The following is a 24941-nucleotide window of genomic DNA, read 5'->3' as shown; positions in this document are numbered from 1 at the left end:
TGCAGCAAAGCATTTGTGACGCCACAACACGCACAACCTTGAGGCGGATGGGCTACAACAGTAGAAGACCCCACCGGGTACCACTCATCTCCACTACAAATAGGAAAAAGAGGCTACAATTTGCACAAGCTCACCAAAATTGGACAGTTGAAGACTGGAAAAATGTTGCCTGGTCTGATGAGTCTCGATTTCTGTTGAGACATTCAGATGGTAGAGTCAGAATTTGGCGTAAACAGAATGAGAACATGGATCCATCATGCCTTGTTACCACTGTGCAGGCTGGTGGTGGTGGTGTAATGGTGTGGGGGATGTTTTCTTGGCACACTTTAGGCCCCTTAGTGCCAATTGGGCATCGTTTAAATGCCACGGCCTACCTGAGCATTGTTTCTGACCATGTCCATCCCTTTATGACCACCATGTACCCATCCTCTGATGGCTACTTCCAGCAGGATAATGCACCATGTGGAGCTTCGTGCCCTGGATGTGCATCCCACAAATCTCCATCAACTGCAAGATGCTATCCTATCAATATGGGCCAACATTTCTAAAGAATGCTTTCAGCACCTTGTTGAATCAATGCCACGTAATTAAGGCAGTTCTGAAGGCAAAAGGGGGTCAAACACAGTATTAGTATGGTGTTCCTAATAATCCTTTAGGTGAGTGTATGTTTAATTACGCCTACCTAGACAGCATTTTTGGCTATTATAGGCACAATCAAAACTCATTTTTGACTACCTAACTTATACAGCATTTTTGGGGCATCAAAAACACATTCAAACCTAGTCAAAACCTGTAGACAGTCCTATCTAGACAGCATTTTGGGCATTATATACACATTCAAATAGTGAATCACCTACCTAGACAGCATTTTTGGGAATAAAATGCATGTTAAAAACCTAGTCAAATCCTAAAGAGACTCCTCTCTTGCATTTTTGGCATCATATAGTCAATAGTGAGTCACCAACCTTTTTGGGCATCATGGGCATGTACAAACTAGTCAAAACCCAGTAATCAATTTCAATATAGTCAAAATTCAGTTGTTTCAAAATGCAACTAATAATACCCATGCATACTGTAATATCTGTGCCAGATTGATAACAAACTTAAAGGGAAGTTAGAAGGATGGGGGATGGATAGGAATAGAGACAGATAAAAAAAGCTTCTCATAGACAAAAACAGATCACCACAACTGTCTAAATCTCTACTGCTTCACTATCCTTTTAAACCTTCGAAAACACTATTGTCTTACATTCATCAAACCATGTAAGTCACCCCGGAGTGAACAAAGAGAGGCTCAAATTCTAAGCAGGCAAGAATTCCTTCCCGCAAAATGGAGATCAATTCTATATTGACTCACACTCATCAGAGTAAATTCTTTTTCTTATTGATTCTGCTGGAAGACTGACATGTGGAAGCCAGAGGAGAACCGCTGTATTATGGTAAGATCTGTAAGTGCACTTCTGTGGATGTAAACAATCGAGCATGCATGGTCATAGGTTACCCATCCAAACACATATCACAAATATCACGGGTTATAGAAGCACATGAATCACGATAGCATGCATCTGCTTGTGTGGTGATTTTGGAATAAGAGTCAATTAGTGTAATCTAATCAATTTGAGATGCATGAATGTGTACAGTCTATATTGGGTTGTGTGATAAAGTCTTATTTTTTTGGTCTGAAGTGTTGAGGTGACAATAGTATGCAGATCAAAATTATGATAAAATGTAAGCATTTCTTTAGGAGTTTTAGATCTTTAGGATCTATTGCTTTTTTTCCCACTCATCTTTATATTTTTCACAAAAAGTAAAGACAAATTGCACGTATACAACTCACAAACAGAATATAAAATATACCACTGATTCCACCATAGTTCTTTTAAACACCAAAATTATACAAAAAATAACTTATACATAATTTGTTTTGCTATATAAAACTATTTAAATCAGTGTAAAGCAACAAAAAGTATTTTCTATACACTAAGTGTAAACTTGTTAGATACCTTTTATATAGTGGAAACAGTGTATTGTAGTATATTATATTGTAAAACAGTATGCTGTTTCATTCACACATGCAAAAAGACTCCTTTTAATAACCTTTTACCCATATACAGGTCAAATAATTAAATAAATGAATAAACACCTATTTATTGTGCTATTAAGGATTTTTCTCCCATTTCTCTCCAATGAGTCTCTGTTAAACACATGCTCTACCTTTTGGAAAGTGGGCCTTTATATTTCCTTCATATAAAAAGCTCTTCCCTTATCTGCAGATGTTCTCCCTTTCCCAGACATATGGAAATCCTCACCCTGTGGTCTGGAGGGAGGGAATGCTACGGAAGAGACCCATCTGGAGTGGGAACAAGGTGGGTAATGGAAGAGATGAGGCCCCCCCTCTCTGCCAGGTTCTCTGGAGAACCCTTGGGCTTGTCTGGAAACGCATCAATCGGTCATACACAGCGGGCCGATCCAAAGCCTGTCACCGGATAGCCCAGGGAGAGGAGTTAAAACTACAATTGGTTCTGCCGTTTAATGATAGAAGCAACAGGCCACTGGAGACCCGGGGAGTGCTGAAACAGACAGGCTTAGTGAATGCAGCTGAAGGATTATGGCAGATTTTGGGTGATGATGGAGACAAGTGGTTTTGAGGCTGTGAATAATCACACGCAGCCAAACTTGACCACTTTGACATGCTTATTCAGTCTGATTATCGTACGTGAAGTGCAAAGAGCAGCATTAAAACCTTTTCACGTGTCAGGGCTTCAACACAAGTGTAATGCGCCATTTTGACCTTCCTAATAAAAGCGCTGCAAATAGCATTACATAAGACGATTTTATGAGGTTACTAGGTCAAAAGAAAGTGGTTTAACAAGTTAAACAGTGTCAACAAACAAGGTAACATAGATTAGCATACTTATCTGTCCCGTGTAATTGGAGTGCTCTGCGCTGGATCAAAGTCTTTGGCTGCAATGGCTGGATGATGATGATGATGATGAAGAGCCAAAGAGGGGTACCAAACTGCTTTTGCTTTTAACTGTGCTTTTATTGTATGTATAAATGGCAAAAAAGTTCTTAGCATTATTTTGTAACTTTCTCCTACTCAAGAACACAAGACGTACCTCCGTCAGAGCGTTGCAGCCGGGAGTGACGCGCGGTGATGCGCTGCCAAGGTGGCGACGGCCGGCTCCGCCCACTTTAGGCCTCAAAAACGCTCTTCAGAAACCAACGTGCTTTGATGTCATAAACCGATCGTCTGTGTTGCGTTACCGCGTAACCATTAATGGTTGTTACGTAGTTCAAACGACTTACATAATTAAGTTATATCTGATTTGTAACCAGGCACTAAAGCGATTATCCATAAATCTTGCTTTGAACCAATCGGATTGTTTGGGTCCTAAGCTGGGACTCATCACTACGGTGGGACTCAACACTTCACCACACCAGGGCTTTCACTCGCTAACTTCCCTCCGTCTCGTTCACTCGGATGTATGTCATTGCTTTCGTTGCATGAGTGCCCACTACTGGCGGAACCTTTGCAATAGGCTGAATTGGAACGTGCTGCCATTGATCACTTAGAATCCACTATGGGGTTGATTTATTTTTTTATTTTTTCCCTAACGAAATTGTTTAATGCAGCATTCTATATGTATAGTTCTGTTTGAGTTGTTTACATTTTTTTTTTTTATAATTAATATATCATAGATCTATCTATATATACTCTAGAGTCATTTGTGGTGGGGGTAAATTAAACACAATATGCGTTGACGTCACAATCGTGTTGCATTGTGGTATATATATGGAGCTGCCTGAAGTGTACATATGAAGTAGACTCGCATCCGCTGTATAAGCTCCTCCCAGATCACTTAATTTTCCAAAGCTCATGTTGTCTGGAGTTTTTTTTTTTTTTTTTTTTTTTAACTAATGAAGTCTCTTGGAAAGGTCTCTCTTGGAAGTCTCTAGTTTTGCAGTGTTTCATCAGCAGAACAATCAAAAAACACATTAAATAATAGTTCAACCCACTGAGGAGATTAATCTATCCCTTACAGCCTCACTTTCATTCCCGTTAATCATCAAAGATGGCGCTGCTGTGAATAAGGTCAATAGCCGCTATAGCCATAGGAGAATCTCTTAAGTGACAATAATAAAACCGTTTCTTTCTGAAATGTTACTTTTTGTAATGTGTCATACAAATTAAAACCGAAGTATGTAACTTATTCGGTGTTAAAATACTTTCTCCTGTCCACAATTTATAACTATTAAGTAAGCCATTCATAGGTTAATTTTCTCAAAACCCTTTATGGCAGGGGTGTCAAAGGTGTTCCTGGAGGGCCACTGTCCTGCAGAGTTTAGCTCCAACCAGCTCCAAAAACACCAGCCTGGAAGTTTCTAGTAATACTGAAGACCTTGATTAGCTGGATCAGGTGTGTTTAATTAGGTTGGAGCTTAACTCTGCAGGGTTGTGGCCCTCCAGGAACTGAGTTTGACACCCCTGCTTTATGGCATTATGGAAATTAGCTTTTAGCAACATCTCTAGCCCAACAGTGCGGACCAATTCTGAAATGAAATCAAATTAAAATATTAGATATAAAACCTAAACTTTAAACACTTAAATGAAAATGAGAAAAGTTTAAGCTGAGGATGTAAAATTCCTAAAAAAAAATAAAAATTAATAACAATACTAACAAATGACTAATTATAATCAATCAATGGCCTACAGGGGGTGTATTCAGAAAGCTTTATTTTTGCAGTCCCTTTTCAGTGGCACTAGTGGCACAGAAATGACACACTTCAGCTTCAATGTGACTGACACATGCCTCTCTTCCCAGACATAGAAATGTATCATGCAAATTGGCTGGTAATCATTGGCTGTTTCACAAGTCGCCAGCAAACAGCTGGTCTGTTGCGAGTCATTTAGCTAGAGGAATAGAAAAGGAGCTGAATTTCTCAGAAGGGCTGAAGCACTTGGTCTGCTCTGGTCAAGTGTCAGTGCTTTGCACGAAGGGTGAGAGCTCTACTCTGACATCTCCATCCCAGATGAGACAGCTCCCAGCATGCCTCAGGGCACCAGGACTCACTATCAGAGCAGCACACATCACTCAATGTGCTGAGGAGAAAGCTTTTATTCTGCATACCAAATTATTTGCATCAAAAGCTATTAAAGGTTATCGGGCAAAACAGTAGATTCGAAGCTCTACAGTATTTGGACACTTCAGCTGCATTAAACGTCATTGCATTAGATAAAATATGAAACCAAATGACATTTATTTAAAATGATATTTTAAGATATGATAAATTAAATTGATATTTCCTGGTCTAAAACAACCTTGAGATCAGTTGGACACGTGTCTAAGTGCATTTTGGGGTCACTGTATTTGATGTGCGTTGAAGTATAATTGTATGAAAAAGACCAAAAACATCACGTTAGATAAATTGAACATTTTATTTGTGGAAAAAACACAAGCAAAATGCATCAATAGACATTTCTACTGGAAGCATGGGAAATTATAAAGAAGCCTCTAAAAGCAAAGTCGTGCACATGCCAGAAGTCTGTCGAATGTTAGCATTGTATCAGCTATAGACAAGGAGCAGTGATCAATAAAAAAAAAATGAAGAGAAAGGGCAGTAAAATGTACATTTACAATTGAAATAATGAGCTCAATATAAAATTTACAAATAACAGCAACTAGCAAGAACAAAACCAGAAAAAAAAACTAAATGAAAAATCATTATGCAAAAGAAAACTGTAAAAAGCATTTTTTTTTACAAGATATTGACAAAATTAAAGGAGCCAGGACTATACAGGTACACAAAAATTTCACAAGGTTAACGCAATAGCATATGTAGACAAGCATTCTATATTTGGGTTTCTGACAAAAAAAAAAAAAAAAAAACAAAACAAAAAAAAATGTAACCATCTTTACACAGTAAATTAAGGTTACTGGTCGTACACAAGAACAGAACTGCTTGCGCGTAAAAAAAAAAGTTTAGCTCCATTGCTATTCATAGCCTATTATGTTGGCTTTTGCACCATTTTGAGTTATACATAAGCAATTTAAATTCAGCAATTGTTTTTTCTCCTCAAATTTGAATAAATTAAGATACAATTCATTGTTTGTTCTTTTTTTTTCCTTTACAATTTTACAAAATTCACGTTTCTGACAGCGGATAAGGCAAGTGAAAAAATGGCTATGTTCATACATTTTACGAAACGTTCTTTTAAGCTATACATTGCAAATTCAATAACTTTGCAGGGGTTAAAATGTAGTAAAATCTCAACAATCTGAACAATGCAGAATAATTAAAGCCCCAGAGATTGATTTGTGATGTCAAACATCTCCCATTCTGGTTATTACTTTGCATACTTTGAGTAAAAGAAAAGATTTTACGAATAGTGTCTATCTTGAATTGCACTGATCTAAACGGGTAGCAAAACAAAATCAATATCAATACAACTGAAATGCTTTGTATTCAACAATCAATACCGGTTTGGTTGGTTAACATCACAAATACAGAAGACACACGTTTACCCTCTCAAAACAACCAGTAAAGCATGAAGGTTGTTAACAGAAGCAGTTTCCCATTCAAAGCATCAAAGTGTCCATTTATCTCTTCATTTCAAAACATACAAAAGATTAAAAGAACAATTCAAGAAGGGAAAACAGCTTGATGGGAATTCACTGTAATAATTCTATGCCATAGCAGAATTAACACGCAGTACAATGACAGAAGTCAGTGTTGTCTTTACAGATTTGACTTGAATGTCTATGAATTTACAAGTATACAAATATTCTGCATATATCAAGAGGACAAGAATTACACATTTGAAATGGATTATATTAGACTTTATTAAAATGTTATATATCACACATATGGTAATTACATTTTGAATTATTCATTTGCCTAGCATGTCATCAATATCAAATTCCTTTGGTCCGTCAATAAATAAAACTCATATCATATACACATACTTTGTACAAGTTTAATACAGTTCAAAGGGACGATTTGCTGACTTTAAGGTTTGTGGGAAACGCCAGCTAGACAGCTTGAGTATTTTGAGTCAATGGGGATTGGTAATGATGAGTGAAATCATGCTTGTGTCAATTTTTCATGACACCCAAGTAAACAGTTTTTTAAAAATGTTGGTACTGAATGCTTGTGAGAGTTCCCGTGCATTCAATGACAGTTTGAAGCTCATGTTCAGCATGTCTCTGAATTCTAGCGGTGGGACTGTTTTAGTAAATACAGCACTGCTCTCCATGTACGTTTCTGAAAATAATGGGGTTAAGTGTCACACGTTTGCCTTCAGAATAAAACAAGGCTGAGTATAGCCCTAACATTAAAATTTTGAATCAAAAAGAACTAGAAATCGCAAAATAAGTTCTTCAACGTTAAAAGCCTACGGACCTTTGAGACGTCAAACCCTTTTAGTGTTTTTACAAAACATCATATGTAGACCATGAAGGACATCAAAAGCTGTCAAATAAAACGTTTCAAATACATTTGCAAAACCAGACGTTAAGCCAAGTGAGCATTAAGAAAGCTCAGTTCCGAATGTTCAAATTCAAAGCTGACATCATGCTCGCAATGTCTCCTCGCAGTTTTTGAATCCCAGCTGTCTTCTCCATAACAAAGCGGATGCAAAACACCATCCGTTTAGTTCATTGACGAAACCAGATCTAGGGACCCCCAGTGCACAAATGTTCAGACCAGTCTCGCAAAATGGAAAAAACAAAAATCCCCAAACAAAGCAACAGAAGAATGCAGCCTGACACCAGGACACAAGTACTTCCATTGTTTTCAAGAGTAGAGGGATCTGTTTCTATGGTGTGAACGTCAGTCTGAGGACTGAAACCATTTCACAGTGTATCTAGCACCATTGCGGGAAGTTTCTCAGGAATCTCCGGCAAGATTGTTTCAACACTAAAGGGGAGCCGTCGGCTTGAGCTACTTTAGCTGTGTGAAACTGAAGAAAAAACAAATCTCTTAAAGTAGAAAGATGCAACATAATAAATAAGAGCAATAAAGGTCCAGAATAGTTCAAATGTCGGGGGTTATTGTGCACAGTGGACATTTACATATATCATTTTTTTTAACAAAACAAAAAAAAGTTGATTCAGCTGCACATCCATGTACAAATATAAAACAATACATACAAGAGTGGGATGTCTCCAGAAAGGGAAAGGAGGTCCAGGTCGCCCAACGACCCAATACCATGGTCCAGTTTGCACCATTCACACAAATGTATGTGTACGTATATGTGTGTGTGTGGGTAAGAGGACCAGAAATCCCCCTTTCAGTGATGGAAATGAACATGAGTTGGCTCAGGGCAAGGTGAGGGGAAAATGGAGGCAAAGTACATCCCTGCGGTCTCGACAGCGTCCGTGGCGCTCAGAATGACTCATCGTGCCCGACCGAGAGGTCTCCCTTTGGGGTCGAAGCACGGGATGAGCCCTTGTCCATGCTCTCGGAGCCGGAGCTCTGGTGCTGCTGTTCAGAGCCGGCGCTGGAGGTGACTGTGGAGGACGAGGTGGAGGAGGTGCGGGTCTTCTCCTTAAAGTCTGTTATGATCACTGTGACGTTCCCCACAGTGATGGCCAGCTGCTGGGCTGTGCTCCTGTCAATGTTCTTCAGCTTGGGCCTGCGATGTGGAGAGAGAAATATTTAGGGGGGGGGGTAGTGCGACAAAGAACGCATTTTTGGAAAGTAAAGATAGTGAAGTAACATGCACCTGTATAGTCATGGCTTAATTTTTTTTAAATGAAGATAAAATCATGTTTTAATGTTTGCCTTTGCTTTCCCTTTGCAATTTACAAAACCAAGGTAACTTTATTAAAGTAGGTAATGCAGGCGAATTATTATTATTTTTTTTATGTTATGTTGGCTATACAATACCATTCAAAAGTATTTATTTTATTTTTTTTTTTTGAAAGAAACTAATTTTCTTCAGCAAGGATGCAATAAATTGATCAGAAGTGACTTTCTATTATTCAAAAAATCCTGAAAAATATTCATGGATCATGGTTACCACAAAAAATTTAAGCAGCACAACTGTTTACATCAGTGGTCTTCACTATTTTTTTCATGCGAGCCGCACTGACAGGACAAAGTCAGTAGGAGAGCCATTTTACCGCAAAGTATAAAAAGTTACATCCAGTCATAAATACCATGTCTGCTTATCAAGCTGTCACCCCTGAACAATACAATATGCAATGCAATAAATACAAAAGGGTGAAAAAAAAAACTTTATTTATGATTTATCAGTCAAATTTGTAACTGAGACAAGATGATTTCCTTTAATGAAAAAAGAAAACAAAAAAGGGATTTCCAGAAAATATTCATCCCAGAATGACCTTAAGTTATTTTTTTCTACATTAGCCCATCTTGTAGGCCTATCTAACCAACCAAGAGCACATGCAGCGTTAAGAGCTGGAAAGACCGCCATATAACTGGCATCTCTGCAGAGAGTGGATATTTACATGCACAACTTTTGTTTCAGTCGGACTGAATTCATTCCGATTGATGAATCTGAATGTATTGTAGTTTACATGAACGCTAAACATCGTGATGTGATACATGATCGGGTTGATGTGCGTGTTTAAGTCAAAAGATTCAAATCGGAATATGAACATATGAACCGTTGTGCCGTGCTGTTTGTAGGCTATTTATCACGCAGTAAAAATGCCCAAAGTCGTCTGTATGATAATCTGAAACAAGGACTGGTGAGCCGTTGTCCTGCTTCACTTCACAGATGCTGAGTGAAAGGAGAATTATAGAATGACAGGACACTCATTTATGTGACACTTTATTCATCGGGAGAACAGCTCGTTCAGCGCGTCATAAGTCGTCCTTTCAGTTTCGCTTTTCAGTCGATCAAGTTTTTTCACGTTCTCTCGATAAACCACCCCTTTCAATCCGATCGAAATTATTTGTAATAGAGCTGACACTTTTAGTTTTTAAAGGGTTATGTTAAAGCCCTACTTGTTATTAATGGTTTTATGAAATATCTCTAGTGAATGCATTATCATATCAACGTATTATATTTACCGCCATGCGAGCCACAAATTAAAGCTTGGCGAGCCGCATGCGGCTCGCGAGCCGCGCAATGAGTAACACTGGTTTACATAGATAAACATAAGAAATGCTTCTTGAACAACAAGTCATCATGAAGTAATGGCTGCTGAAAATTCAGCTTTGCAATTACAGGAATAAATAACATTTTAAACTAAAGTAAAATAGAACACATTTTAAATAGTAAAAATATTTCAAAATATTACAGTTTCTACTGTATTTTGATCAAATAAATGCAGCATTGGTACGCATAATAGATGTTTTGAATGGAAAAGAAAAATTATTTTTTATATTTTAAATAAATTCAATTAAATTCAATATAATATATAATAATTATTATTATAAAATATATTATATTAAATATAAATTAAATCAGTGAAGAAAATGGTGAGAGAAAAAAAAAGTACAGATTCCCTCTGGGCCCAGCCAAAAAATGAGTATTCTATGGTAAGAAAGGGGGAAAGTCCTGCTTTTCACCTGTCGCAGTATTTGCATGATTTTTAATTAAATGCAGAAAAGGATGGTTGTTTCATGCAAACCACGTCGAAGGGTCAAACACTTGTCCACAGTAAAAACAGTCCACCCACACAGCTTTTAATGCAAAAGACAGAAGTAACTAACATGTTACTCTCTCACTAGCACTAACATTTAGAAGTAAAAATCCCTAAACACTGCTTGGAATGCAGAAAGTAAAGGTCAAAAGATGGTTTTGAGAGAAAATAAGACCAGGATCACATTTCCTAAACATTTGTTTGATCAATCAAAAAGCAGCAAAGTAGACAAATATGAACAGAGATCAGCAAGATTAACAATGAACAGCAGACATTTCAAAAGTTAAATCACCAAACCTGACATTTACACAAAAACCAAACACAAAATCTTTCAAAAAAAAAAATGGAGACATATTTCCAGGGTTGTGTGCATAGCAAAAGCACAAAGCTAAATCTCATTGATTGGCATTAGCCTCAGTTGTTAGTATGCCTCCAAGACAATGTGACACAATGAGCTCTGCTGGAAGAAGCAGACAGAAACAGAATGGTGGGACGGCAGCCAACAGGGCGTGTGTGGGAGTAAAACTGTGCTGCTCATTTGAGATCAGCCCACGACTCACTCATTCAGATAGAAAGGGATTGAGACAGAGAGAGCGAGAGAGCGAGAGAGCGAGAGAGAGAGAGAGAGAGAGAGAGAGAGAGAGAGAGAGAGAGAGAGAGAGGCATTTGTGAATCAGGGCATTTTCTACAGTGATTTTCGTCACTGCTGACTGCCAGCTTTGTTCACTGTTAGAGTGACTTGCAACACATTCTCAAGTCAGATCAGTTTTTATTATTACATTACCATTATTTGGGTAATTATTTTACAACTGCTGTTAATTTACAGCTCATTTTCAACATTAATCTACTGTAGTTATGTATTACAGCTTTGTACTGTAGTGCCCAATGCATTGTGGGCTCGTGTATTTTTTCAGTATTAGCGTAATGGCGCTGAACGGGTGTTTCACAGGAGTTTGAGTAAGAGTAAGTCCACCTTATCTGTGATCGAGGCGAAAGCTAAAAGCGGAAAGGAGAGGGAACTTTGAAACGGACTGCAGCGAGGAGCACGTTCTTTTAAAACTGGACCGGTGACTGTGGTGAGCAGCAAGAAAAAGTGAGTTGGCAACTCATTAAACTGAAAAAGTGGTGCCTGAAACGAACCTGTTCGTGTTTGCAGCAATTATGACACTTCGAATCCCTTAAGAGAGAACTTTGAAACTGACTGCAGCGAGGAGCACATCCTTTTAAAACTGGAGGTGGTCAGAGTGTTTTCTCTCACATCCAAATCACTCGAAAGGTGACTGATGAGCTGGAACTGAACAAGCTGGAATAACGTTCGGGTGTGCGTACAAGTGAGCGATTATAAACGCATTAAATAGAGAGGGTAAAATCCTGTCGATTTACTGCAATACATAATTTATTCCCAAATATCAGTGTTTATTAAGGCTTTCAGACTGTGTATTTCTTGATGGCACTCAGCCTGGTGGTTTTGTTCATCTAGTGCTCGTTGGCAGGAGAATTTTTTTTTTTAAATAACCTTTTAAACTTTTAAAACCGAATTTAATTTAACTGTATAAGCTATACAAAAGAGTATGAGTTTGCTTTCTTTTCTGCACTTTTTCTTACAAATGTTCACATTGCTTTTACTATATTTTTGTCCATTTTGAGTGTTCTTGCTTATAAATAAATGTTCACCTTTTTATTAGCCTATTACTGTAGTAATTACCTGTGTGATTTTAATTTCCAACCTATTTTGAGGTTCCCTTTTGACCTAGAGCTGTTGCCAAAATTATGCAATTATGCAAACCTCACCGTTTTTTAGAGTGTGTAATAAATTGAAATAATCACAGAAATGGCCTGCATGTATTTTTACAGTTAACACTGTTGAATTACTGTATATTGCAGGCATCTCTGCAGCCATTTTACTGGAAAATAAACAAATACTGGAAAATACTGTATTTCATTTTTACGATAATAAGCTGTAAAGCAATTTCACAGCATTCATACCATAGAATTACAGTAGATTGCTGGCGACTCTGCTGCCAGTATTTTACTGTTTTTTTACCAATAATTTTTTTACTGTACTGTCAAATGCATTGGCAAATGAATGTTTATGAAAAGTAGTGTATCTGTTAAACAAAGTTGATAGACTATCTAGTAAACAGCAGAAGTGTGTAGTCCTGGCATTTTGTTTTATTGGTAGGCAAGTACAGTAGGCTTGCTACGAGAGTCGGTGTTGATGGCGTTACCGGTGTTCAGAAGCAACACCGGTTACATCTCTTGTCCATCACTTTTGTTGTTGTGTTTTTCATTAAGAGTAATAGGCTAATGAACTCACCATTCAAGCAATCCACCCCCAAATTGGCGCCAATTTGAAAGCGAAACCAAAATGTGCACGGCCACACGTGTCAACGGGCGCGGAGCGAGCAGAACAGAGTAAAATGTAAAAAGTGCATTCATAATTTCGGAAAAACGCTCACTCTGCACCATTATGAATGCACTTTTTACATTTTACTCTGTTCTGCTCGCTCCGCGCCCGTTGACACGTGCGGCCGTGCACATTTTGGTTTCGCTTTCAAATTAGCGCCAATTTGGGAGCGGATTGCTTGAATGGTGAGTTCATTAGCCTATTACTCTTAAAGGGATACTTCAGGATTTAGCATTAAGCTTTGTATTAGTAGAAAACCTGTAGTATTTTCGAATTACCATGCTTTCCACCCTCATATCCCCCTGAGACAAGAGATTTATGTATTTTTTGTCTGGAAAAAATTCTCCGATGACGCAAAAATCCTCATTTTGCGTCATCGGAGGATTTTCTGGCCAGAGGCTAAAGACTACAGCCAGTAGATGGCGTTGTTCCGCATGTTTTCAACCCGCCCATAGAGGGTGGGATCTCACTCACAGAATGTACACAGTGTTAGCCGTCTTTCTTTGGAAGCTAAGCTAGCAGGCTCTTGTTCTGTGGAGAAAACTGAGTAGTAGGAGAAAGCTGAGTAAGTAGGGGTTACCATCCTCCTTTTCCCGGACTTGTCCCGCGGGCGAGATCGTTCAAAATGTCCGGGATTCGGCTTTTGCGTTCTGCAGTCGCCATTCATTGTTTACATGCACACATTTTGTTTCAATCTAACTGAATTCATTCCGATTGGTGAATCTGAATGTAGTGTTTACATGAACGCTAAACAAGTGATCGGTTGATGTGCGATTTAACATTGCTAAGAAAATTCCCGCTCCTCCGTGAGAGATGCGAGACCCGGCGCGTCTCAGTAATGACGCCACCGGCCTTGCGCCGTTCTCCCGCGGCCGTCAGCCTCGTCCTGCTCGCCACAGTAAACATGATGAATGGCGACTGTAGAACACAAAAGCCGAATCCCGGACATTTCGGACGATCTCTAAATCCCTGGCAAACTCATCACGTAGGCTAGCCTTGTTGTTTGTTTTCAACTGCGCTCCCTTACCGGTAGGCGTGGCCTCCTTTAGGCAGCGAAGCAAGTGCATTCTGGGAGTTGTTGTCTTTCATCCACATAAGCCAAAAATACATTTTCTGGCTTTTCTCAGTCTAGAAAACTCCAAATTCAAAAATTTCTTCACATTTCTTCTACTTAAATGACCTATTTTAAATACACATTCATCTTCCCAGAGGTGAAGTATCCCTTTAATATTGCCTATTGCTCTGCTCCACTCCATTATGAATGCCCGTGCAGATGCGCGCATTTTACTTAGTTAGCGATTTAAAAGCCCCCTCCGGTATTACCGGTGTTGTCACACGTCGATTAACCGGTGGGAAAATATCCTCACCGTCACAGCCCTAGTAGGCAGACTGACTGCTGATCCTGTCACTGCTTAAAAAAAAAAAAAAAGAATACATACAAAAATAAAGGTTAGATACCTGGAGATGTGAGAGTTCTTAGTTTTCGTTGTGGATTTGCCGGACTGAATGCTGTTTCGCTCACTGGGTGGGCTTTGATGGCTGTCTGACTTGGGTCTGTAAAGAGAAAGTCTTTTGATTACAAATGTTATAAAGCATAAATCAGACGTTTCTCAAATTCTTATTGGTGATTAACGGACTTGTTCTTTTTGCTGTTGGGTTTCTTGGTGATGGCTGGGGTAATTTCTTTCTCCCGGTCCTTCTTCTCTTTGTCAGGTTGATCCTTCTCGCATTTGTCCTTGTCCTTGTCCGTGTCCGTGCGTTCGATCTCGGGTGGATTTCTGTCAGGACGCTCCCCCTCGGCCCGATCTTTCTCAGGCCTCTCTGGCTTTTCCTTCTTCTCTTTCTTTGGGGGAGGAGGGGTGGCATACTGCTGGGCCACCTGCTGTGCCACCAGCTGGGAGTTTATCCGGGGTTTCCTGTGGAGCCAAACAGAGTTGATAGTATCAGAGTGACACAAACCAATAGAGTACACTCTTCACTCATCTGGTGAGACTAGGTTATCGACAAGTACAAGTTCAATATCTAAAGTCTGAAGTAAAATAATGTCCTTTTCAAATGAATGTTCTTGGTTCAACACAAGCTCAAACATCTCTGCATTTGATTACCACAGAAAATAACCTTGTCTTGTCCCTCAGGTTTAGGGGGAAAACCCATTGCATTTACTGAGATACACTTACAACAGAAATTTGAGGTGAAATGCACTCAACCAGGATATAGGTTAAAATACATCCTTTTCTGAAAGTAGCTACAACACTTCAAATTACACGTTCACATAAGACTGATTAAAATAAGGGCTCGACATTAACACTTGTCCGGGACAAGTGGATTTTTTGAAGGGACAAGTAAAAGATAATTTTACTTGCCCAACCGGACAAGTAGCGTAATTACAATGTTATTACAATAAAAAAAAAAAAAAAAAATGACTAGGGTATAACCAAACCGTGAGAATGATTCTGGTTTTATTACATTTATTGTAAGTGACGAATGATAGTGGATAATAAATGTAGGCTATTTCTGACGGTCACAAGGTTGCGCTGTTGAGGCTTGAGAAATGGAAACACAAAGAAACTCAAGTTAACAACATACTGTCAATAAAAATTCTAAATGTGGAGTTTTTATATTTTTAACATGATACAGTTAAGCAACCTCGCACGACGAGTGTTGTTTTCCTGAATACCATCACGATTGACAATGTGACATGATTTCATACAACAGTTCAATAAACAGTTAAAATTAAGTCACTTACATTTTAGATGCAATATTGACTGTTTTTGTTCTGTTTCAGCAGCGAAAATAGTTCCAAACATAGATCACAACAGAACGCACATCTCACAGCAACACTCAACCGTGTTTTCATTGCTGAATGATTCAGCGTGAATGAATCGGTTGAGTCAAAGATTCAATGATCCATTCACAAACAAATGCCATATTCTTGAATGAATCAGTCGTTTGAACAAATCATTTGAATGAATTGAAACATACATAATTATGTTAATAACATTTGACCAGAAATTCATTGTACAGCAATGAACAGCATCAAAAAGTCTCCTTTCCATTGCATGTCTGCATGTAATCCACCTCAGTCAGCGTTTACACAAAACCATTTTAAAGCACAGATTCTGTGGATTGTGATGAATACTTTAAGGCATACCTAGCCAGGCATTTCAGTGACTAAAACCCTTTCACTGGTCCCCGAATGTGATGACAGCCCATCGCCAGCTGTGTGGGTCTGCTGAATGTGTAATCTCATTACTCTACTCCTTTAATAAATGACTGTGAGGATCATAGGGTGGGACATTTGCAGCATGTCATTGTCATAGGGACTAATCAGATTAGCTAGAAGGTTTGGCCCCATTTGTCACAAACCGGATAGAAAGCGGTTTTCAGTCTGGATGTTCTCTGAAACAAACAAGCTCCATCAAAACGTGGGGTACACATATAAAAAGTAGCACAGAGAGGGAAAAGATTATTAAAGAATGATGGTCAAAAACATTATTAATATTTCTCACAAAAGCAGAATATCTGGGCGCTCCAAAAAAACAGTACCATAAGAGTGCCATAAAAAGTCCATACGACTTGATCTCAAGTCTTATAAAAACATTCAATAGCTGAGGAATAGACCCAAACAGGAGTTATTTAGTGAAATCAGATATTTGTATAATTTCTTACTCTCAGATTTCCGTTATGCGCTTTAATGTGCAAACACAAGAACTTAATTTACAAAGATTGCAAGCCTGAAACTGCACAATAGTCATGTATATTCATTCACAATATTCTGTTCTCATGTACATCATGAATATACCAGGTTTAAAAGTTACCAGGTAAGAAGTGATTTATAAAACTGAGAATATGAATTTCTTTACTAAAGAATAGTATCTATGTGGGTGAGGAAACCTTTTTGCTTCTGTGCGCACACACATTCTGTAACGATGGAAAGCTGGAGGCTCTCTCTCCTCGGCGCGGTGTTGAGTTAATTAAAAGCCGAGGGGCTGTGTCTGAGATCTGAGGCAGAGCGCCAAGCAGCCCGAGCCGACTCACGTTCCTCAAGCATAATGGCCAACATCTGGCAGCAGCTGGGGGTAACAGAGGATTTCAACTGATCATGGGGCTGAAGCTGAAGCCCAGAAGTGTTTTTTTTGCTTTGTCTAAACATTTAGACTCAGGAGTCCTCTTCACCTCAACATTTCAGATGAGTCGCAGTTGGGAATGTTTAGCTGTTTAGATGGCGGTTAGATTCTTAAAACTCATGAATGAAAGATTAAGGCCAGACAAACTCAATATACTCACATAAATGCACAAACATGAAGGCTTAGCCAATGTATTGTACTGTCCCGCTTAACATGTTCTCATGGAAGGTAACCACAGAAAATAAACCTAAGAATACATTTGGAATGTAAAAACAAGACTGAATCATTGTGTTCACATATTTGTGTAGAGGACATTTATGACTGCAAGAAAGCATGCATAATAGCAACTCATCCACACATTGCACTGACTGGCTGTGACTGTTAAGATGCACAACATTTGTCGCAAAAGGTTATCACTAGAATCATGTCATGTTGTGCCTGGTTAGGAATGTAAGAGGCCACAGAATAATAAATGAGGCAGAATGCAACTGAAGTACTGATAGAAGCAGCTATAGTGATCCCAAGACCTAACGGTCCTGTTGATGCCCTTCAACTCAAACCAATATATAACCCCAGATAAAACTAACAGCTGTCTACTGGTGGTTTGAAGAAAACATGTGGCCCTTAGATAGCGATGGTTCTTTCACTCCCTATGACTGATGTGATACAGACGCCTTTATCACAGAGACCAGCCAATGTGAAGCCAATCAATCCCTCATAATGGGGAATCATGTTCAAGAGGCCAGCACAACTCCAATCAATACAACCTCTGCAAGGAATCTAGATGAGCTTTAGGGCCCGCTAGCAAATGATACAGAAGAGCATCTTTTAGTGCATGTGGGAATAGTATGCATCAGGTCTGTTCTGGTCAAGGGAAGAAAAAAGAGAGATCAGGAACTAACACTGCAGAATAACTAAGAAAAAGCAAACAATTTTAAAAGTTAAATTATTATTATTAGTATTTTACATTTATGCTATAATGGCAACATATCCATTCCAAAGTATGATTAACACTCTGTGTTATGATCTTACTATGATCCAATTTACTGTTACACCACATGCATTTTCTCTCAACTATTTATATTCCAAAACTGACTGCATTTACCTGAACACCGGACAAGACGGACATTGAATAAATGGGACGGGACGGGAATGAATAAAATTATGCACAATACCTGTAACCACGCGCCGAGATTAAGACGTGCGGCTGGTATCAGTGTATCGATACTGCCTACTAATACTAATGTGTGCTGTTTTGGTCTCACCTGCGCACTATCAACACCTGTAAATAACTGAAACAAACACAACAAACTGGCCAATCACAGAAAAGCCCATAAAATGTATCATTCATATAGACCTTATGTAGCTCCGCCCCTTTTCAGCGCTGCGCTCATTGTCTTTTGACTTCCGGTCTGTATTTTCACAGCGTTTTGCGTGTTTATTAATGAACGGCTCGTTTTAAAATCTTCCCGGTCGATTTACATTTGTTTAGTCATCTGCTTTAAACATTACAGTCCTCATGATAACTTTCGTTAACTTTACATTAAGTAAATCCACTTAAAAAGCTAATTACTCCTGGACAGAAATGCCATATAAATATACAGAGCGACCGCAAAACGGAAGTTAAAAGACAATTTTCCAAAGATGGCGGCGCCCTTGTTTCTCTGGCGCATAAGGTCTATACAGTATGAATTAATGGTCACTTTTTTATTTGTTTAACAGAATCCAGAATCCACTAAATGCACACTACTTCATTATAGAGAAAAACAACATGTCAATAAAATATATAATCATAAGCTATAGCCATTTTTATTAAACTTCGTGAGCGTATAAATCAGAAATAAAAAGTCATTCTTGAAAAAAAATTATTTTATAAAATCTAAAATCAAATTTCAAATTACTATTAGTACTCTTATAAAATTAATTCATGTATTCATACATTTAACAATTTTATATTTATAGGCTATATGAATGTATACACACACATAAAACCATGATAATATGAATGAAACGCTTCAAAACAAAGCGGCACAGGGAGTCACAGTGCGCAGCGCTGCACAAGTGCACATTTAAAAGTTCACCGCACAAAGCAAAGAAATGTTGAGTGCACAAATCCTAGTGTATATCTGTCCAACAGTTCATTGATCATTTGGTTATTCCTAATTTTAAATTCCAGTAATTGTACATTTGATGCCAATTCATAGTCCTTGTGCTGTGTATGCTCACGGTAGAGTCATTTAGAAACAGCAAACTCCAGCAAATTAAAGTCATTTATGCATTTAGCCCCTTTTCTACAGATCAAGCATTATAATGTGAATATATCATATTGGAGAGAGTATTACCGTGCACCCTGTCGTAACCGGACGAGGTGAGCTGTTTGAATGCTGAACGGAGAATGATTGACGGCTGCGGAGGAGGGAAGACGAGTTTCCGTGAACTTTTAATTTAATGATATAATACTTCTGTCCCTCACATTAAGCTATGGAATGGCATCAGATGACTTTGAAAAGATTGCAGGAAAACTTAATTAGTGCTTGTCTATTTCTTTTGGTCCATGACTCCCCCTTGTGCCGTAGGCCTATAAAGGAGCGCAATAATCGCAGTTGCCTGAAACACTGCGGTTAGATAAAATAATCGTGATCAGACGGTTATTTAATCATCGCGACAGGCCTACAGGCAGCAGCTCTATCAGCAGCGTATCTCCCTCACTTGCCATGCTGATCAGCAACACACCAACACATGAGGAATTGTGATGTCCACAACAGATTAAGTTTTACATCCTTAACAGTTGACTGGACAGCTACATCTGACGGTATGTTATTTGTATTGTTTTTACAGAGAACCATTACACCATAACATATAGGCCAGGGCTATTCAATTGGCGGCCCGTCAATCATCTCCATCCGGCCCGACGGCACCAACCTCCCTCCTCCTCTTTTCCTGGCGGTGCGGCTAATTTAGTTTGATACTCGCTCCGATTGACCTGAGAAACGTTTTACGTGCAAATATTTCAGCAGTTATTATATATGTCCCGAATTTATGTCGACTGAACCAGCGATACCAATCATTCGTGAATTAATAATTTTTCAATCATCGCTGGCATAACGGTCTAAAACTATTCGGATTCATTCGGACCGCTCCGTCACTGAATCATCTGAAGCGGTTTCTCGGCCAGTACAGTAACAACAAATAGCGATGTTTTCAGTTGTTTCACTAGTTGTTTCAACACGGCCCAGCACAGAGTTGAGTTTACTCCCGGTCCCGGACACTATATTAAACAGCGTTGCGACAACCAGTGGGAAGCTTTTCAATTCGACAGACACCTCTCTGTTACAAACCACAAATCACTTGATGATTTAACTAGTGTTAAAACGGATGAAACAGCCTCAACATTCCCAACAAGACGGATGAGGAAAGCAGGAGAAACATTGTGACACGAACGAAATTAGAAGACTTTAAATCCCCTAATCACCCTTACAAACATTTACCATGAATGTAATTTACCATGGGTTGGGCAGAAATGTGCAATATTTATATTGAATATGTAGTAATAAATAAATATAGTAAATAGGGATGTCACGATACCAAAATTCCAGTAGTCGGTACCGATACCATTAAAATTTTAAGGTTCTCGGTACCAATTTCGGTACCACAGCAAAATCTGTTGGAACTACTTTTCTATTTTATTTAACTATTTGAAAAAAGTATTAAATTCAATTCAATGACTTACTATTTATGACGGTAATCATAAGTAAATTATACATCACTGAAGGCTACATGCTGTTTAAATGTAAATATTACTTATAAAAAAAATCAAGTGAAACATAAGCAACCTTCAAATGCACACATTATTATTATTAGTAGTAGTAGTATTTTTAATACATAGAGACATAGCTAAATCTACTGTACAGTAGCCTAATGTAATTATTTGTGTCAATTTCTTCAAGTTAAACCGAACTTTTATTTTGACGGGTTGCCGTGAAGACCTTTTAGTTTCTGTGTGTGTATGATATGACGATAGTTTTTCTCAAATGAAACGGTAAAATGCTCATGAAGTGACTCTCAGAGCGGCTCTGGAGATGAATTTCATCATGTCATCATATCGTGAGCCAGCAGAGACTGAAAACAGCGCGAGCGTCACTCGTGTGAGGTAAATGAAACCACGTGTCTGCGCCATTCATTCACAGAGACAAGCAGAACATGCAGGGTTAATATTTAAATAGTCTTTTTGCGGTTTAATATTCACAGACACTATATATATTGTGGTATATATCGGCTACAGTGCTCCTAGTAAAAAAGTTAGTCTGGAGCCCCGCACTTAGATAAACACGGAGCAACTGAACGCATCTGCCTATTACTGGGTGCCGAATATACCCGGTACTCGGTACTACCGGTACTACAGAAATGCTGGTATCGTCACATTTTTAAAATTTCAGTACCGACTTGGTACCGAAGTACCGGTACTTTTGACAACACTAATAGTAAATATATATATTTACTATAATATTATATAGTATAATAGTAAATATAGTGATTTATATTGCATTATATTTATTAGGTGGGTAGAGGAATATATAATTAATGTTTGTTATGAAGTTTCTTTGTAAAAGTGCGTATAGTTTTTAACTTGTGTTTAGGCATTTTTTATACAGTGGGAGTGAGTAGCCTGTGGTTATCAAGTCTCACTTTCAGAATATTTTCATTTAAGCATAACAATTACATGTATAAATAAAATAATTATTATTTCTCACCAACAGCTATGAGTTTGTATACATTTATTTGTTCCAAGGAAAATAGTTGTACACAGCTGTGAATTATCAAGTTTTTATTTATTATGGTTTTATATATTTGCATACTGTTGGGTACCACATTTCCAAGTAAATACCATACTTTTTTAGGGTTACTTTAACTTATTTATTGAAACTGTTATGTTTCAATAAATAAGCTAAACCCCCAAACCAACCCACCGGCCCACCTCAACTTTTTGATTTGATAATGCAGCCCTCGAATGAAGCTAATTGAATAGCCCTGATATAGGCTATATGCATCCAATCGTTCAGTCTATCCACTGTAGTACATTTAGCACTGGGTAATTTGCTCTAATCCAGACTGGGGTTTTGTCAAAAGTGCACGATCCTCCACTTAACAGGTACTTGGCTTAGTTTACCTCCTGAGGGGGATCCAGAAATCCCTTCCAACCTGAGGTCAGCCCGGGAGTCTAGCGGCAGACAGGCCTGTGATTGATTTGATTAACCTTCCCTTGGTGGATCTCCTGCCACGAGGGGAGATTTGTATCAGGGGCAGTTTAGAGAGACAGAAACAGCCTGAGTGTTTGAGCCATGAATCAGTGCCAGCTGTAACTCGGCCACGAGAGCTCACTGGCATGTCAGGACTGCTGTCAACACTCACTAAGCACGACAAAACCCACACAATGCATTATTTACTGATCGACACATGACCGCCTCATCACAACCTCACTCTGTTGACTGGGACTCGTGTATGAACACAGGAGGCACCTCTCCAATGGGAAGAGAGAAATGGCATACAGTTTGAGATGGACACTGACCAAACTCACATTAGCGAACAGATGTTGGTTGCCAAGTCAAGGGAAACTTGAATGGATTTGGATGAGAGAGGTCATTGTGGTTGAGGGACTGTGTTTTGGAATTTCATACTACTCTTATGGATTAGTCAGGGCATATGTCACATTTAATTTCACTTGAATGAACACAACGCTGTGAGGGACAATTTACTGTTGTATACTTTGGTGTCCATCATTCAGCTGACATAACACAGAGTACGTACGTCTTTTCAAAACATTTCCTGTTGACAAAAATCCAAATAAAATTAATATGTAAAGGCAAACTACTGTATCTCTCTCCCTCAGAACCTTATTTTCATTTGCATTAAATTAAATGTTGCCTACCTCTAACTAAGGTCCATTTCTGCTATATAGAGAATGTATACTGTGCATTGAGCATTTTCTTTATGCATGGAACATCTGGATGACTTACATTTGACAAAATCTGCAGTACACAATATAGCACACTGTATCCTAGGGCTGCATGATTAATCAAAATTAAACCGAAATTGCAACTTGGCTTAGTGCGATTATGAAAATCGCAAAAGCTGCGATTTTTAAAATTTTTAATTAAATAAATGGCACAGCATGTTAGTGATCAGTAGTAAATTCTGCTCCATCTCTGAAACCACTGAGAGTTTGACTCGCTTATAATGTGCATTTGAAAAAGCAACACGCATCAAACATCTTCCCAAACTTGCAATGCAAAGCGTTTATAAACTTGTTGTCCAACAAAAGACAACATTTAATAACATGTTTTTACTTCAAACTCACTTCATAACGTCAGTCGAGTGTTTGAAATAAGTTCCTTTGTGAGCTGATGTGGCTTCTTATAGAAAAATGCAGACCATATATTTTATAGTATTCTATACAGTGAAAAAGGCTATGTCAATTAGCACTGCATTATAAATAGGCCTTTACTTTATTATTATGATGAAAATACCCAAAAAGGCTTGAATAACTCAAATACACCATATTGCTGCAGTAGTGCGATTATTGTCTTCATATTTAATCAGTCAGAGTTTCTTTCTTCTTTTTATTCAGCTACAGCGATAGCATGATCCCTTTATCCACATTAGGGACTTCCTTTAACGTCAAGTTACATAACTTCTGAGAGGCATATGTGGAGTTTCTGCACAAGGGAACCCTTCAGCTTCCAGTATGAATGAAACAGACGTGATTAGCTCTCAGTAATGCTCACTCCATCCTAAAAAAAAAAATAGAAAAAATAATATTTCTCTCTAAAGAAATTTATATGATAATCCATATGTTTTTCTCCAGTGTACAGGAGCTTTTTTTCCACAGTGGATACATAAGAGGCTCATATTTCATATTAAAGACAGACTTTTAGTTTTTGAATACATACTGACAAAAATTAAGAAACAATTTTTATAATAATATAATATTTTATAATAAATCTTTAGACCACTGTAGGCTGCCTGCATATTAACAAGTAACCCTAAAGTTTTTTGTACCATATTTTCAGTAAAATAAAAATATTATTATTTTATTATTTTTATATTAAATACTCTTATTTATTTTTTATTTACAATTATTAGGCATATATTGATATACAAGCAGAAAATGTTGAGCCAAATTGTGCATTAAACCAAGTGAAAATGTATGGACCATTAAGAATCTCAAACAGTACACAGCCTTCAAGATCCACCATTCTCATTGCAAAGAAGCCCAGTTGCAATCAAACCCTTAAGCTAAGAAAATTATTTATATTTATTTATAACTAAGGTTTTTCAAAAGGTTTTCTTGGCCTAAATGGTCTTGTTGGACCTGGCCATTCCCCTTTCTCTGTTGAATATTAAAACAACAAAACAAAATATACAAAAATAAAATAATTACAGAGATGTAATTATCATTATCAAACAGAGGTTCAGAGAAGGTCAGAGGTTTTGGAGAAACTGTACATTATTCTTAAGATTAAAATACCATTAGGAGATCTCTCAGAGATTGGAGCAACACCTCACTATGTAAAATTAGTTTATACTGTTCTACTATACCAAGAATACTATTCTTCAACACTGGACAACTAAAAAAATTATTAAATATTAATCATTGGTTAAATCTATTATTAGAGCACATGGCAATCGAAAGAAATGGCCGCTGTAGCAAGAAAGAGCACAGAGTCAATTTGGAAGTGTGGTCACGTATTTTTGGAGTAGAGTATTCTCCTTATGTCTGTGAAAACCCCA

General features: G+C 38.0%; 1 protein-coding gene across 1 annotated transcript in view; it reads right to left on the bottom strand.

Annotated features, from left to right (window-relative positions):
• Positions 1–5423: 5423 nt before the first annotated feature.
• rybpb (RING1 and YY1 binding protein b) overlaps positions 5424–24941 on the bottom strand; it is a 28709-nt gene continuing 9191 nt past the window's right edge. Inside the window, exons 3-5 of the mRNA XM_079884479.1 lie at positions 14664–14942; positions 14485–14580; positions 5424–8638 (exon numbers count right to left, since the gene is read on the bottom strand). Of these exons, the coding sequence (XP_079740605.1) occupies positions 8389–8638; positions 14485–14580; positions 14664–14942 (625 nt within the window). The 3' untranslated portion in view covers positions 5424–8388. The remainder of the gene's footprint in view (positions 8639–14484; positions 14581–14663; positions 14943–24941) is intronic.

Source organism: Squalius cephalus (genome assembly GCF_949319135.1).
Source record: "Squalius cephalus genome assembly, chromosome: 10".
Taxonomy (NCBI): Eukaryota; Metazoa; Chordata; class Actinopteri; order Cypriniformes; family Leuciscidae; genus Squalius; species Squalius cephalus.
The sequence above is the reverse complement of the archived record's forward strand: the minus strand, read 5'-3'. Positions and strand labels throughout refer to the sequence as shown.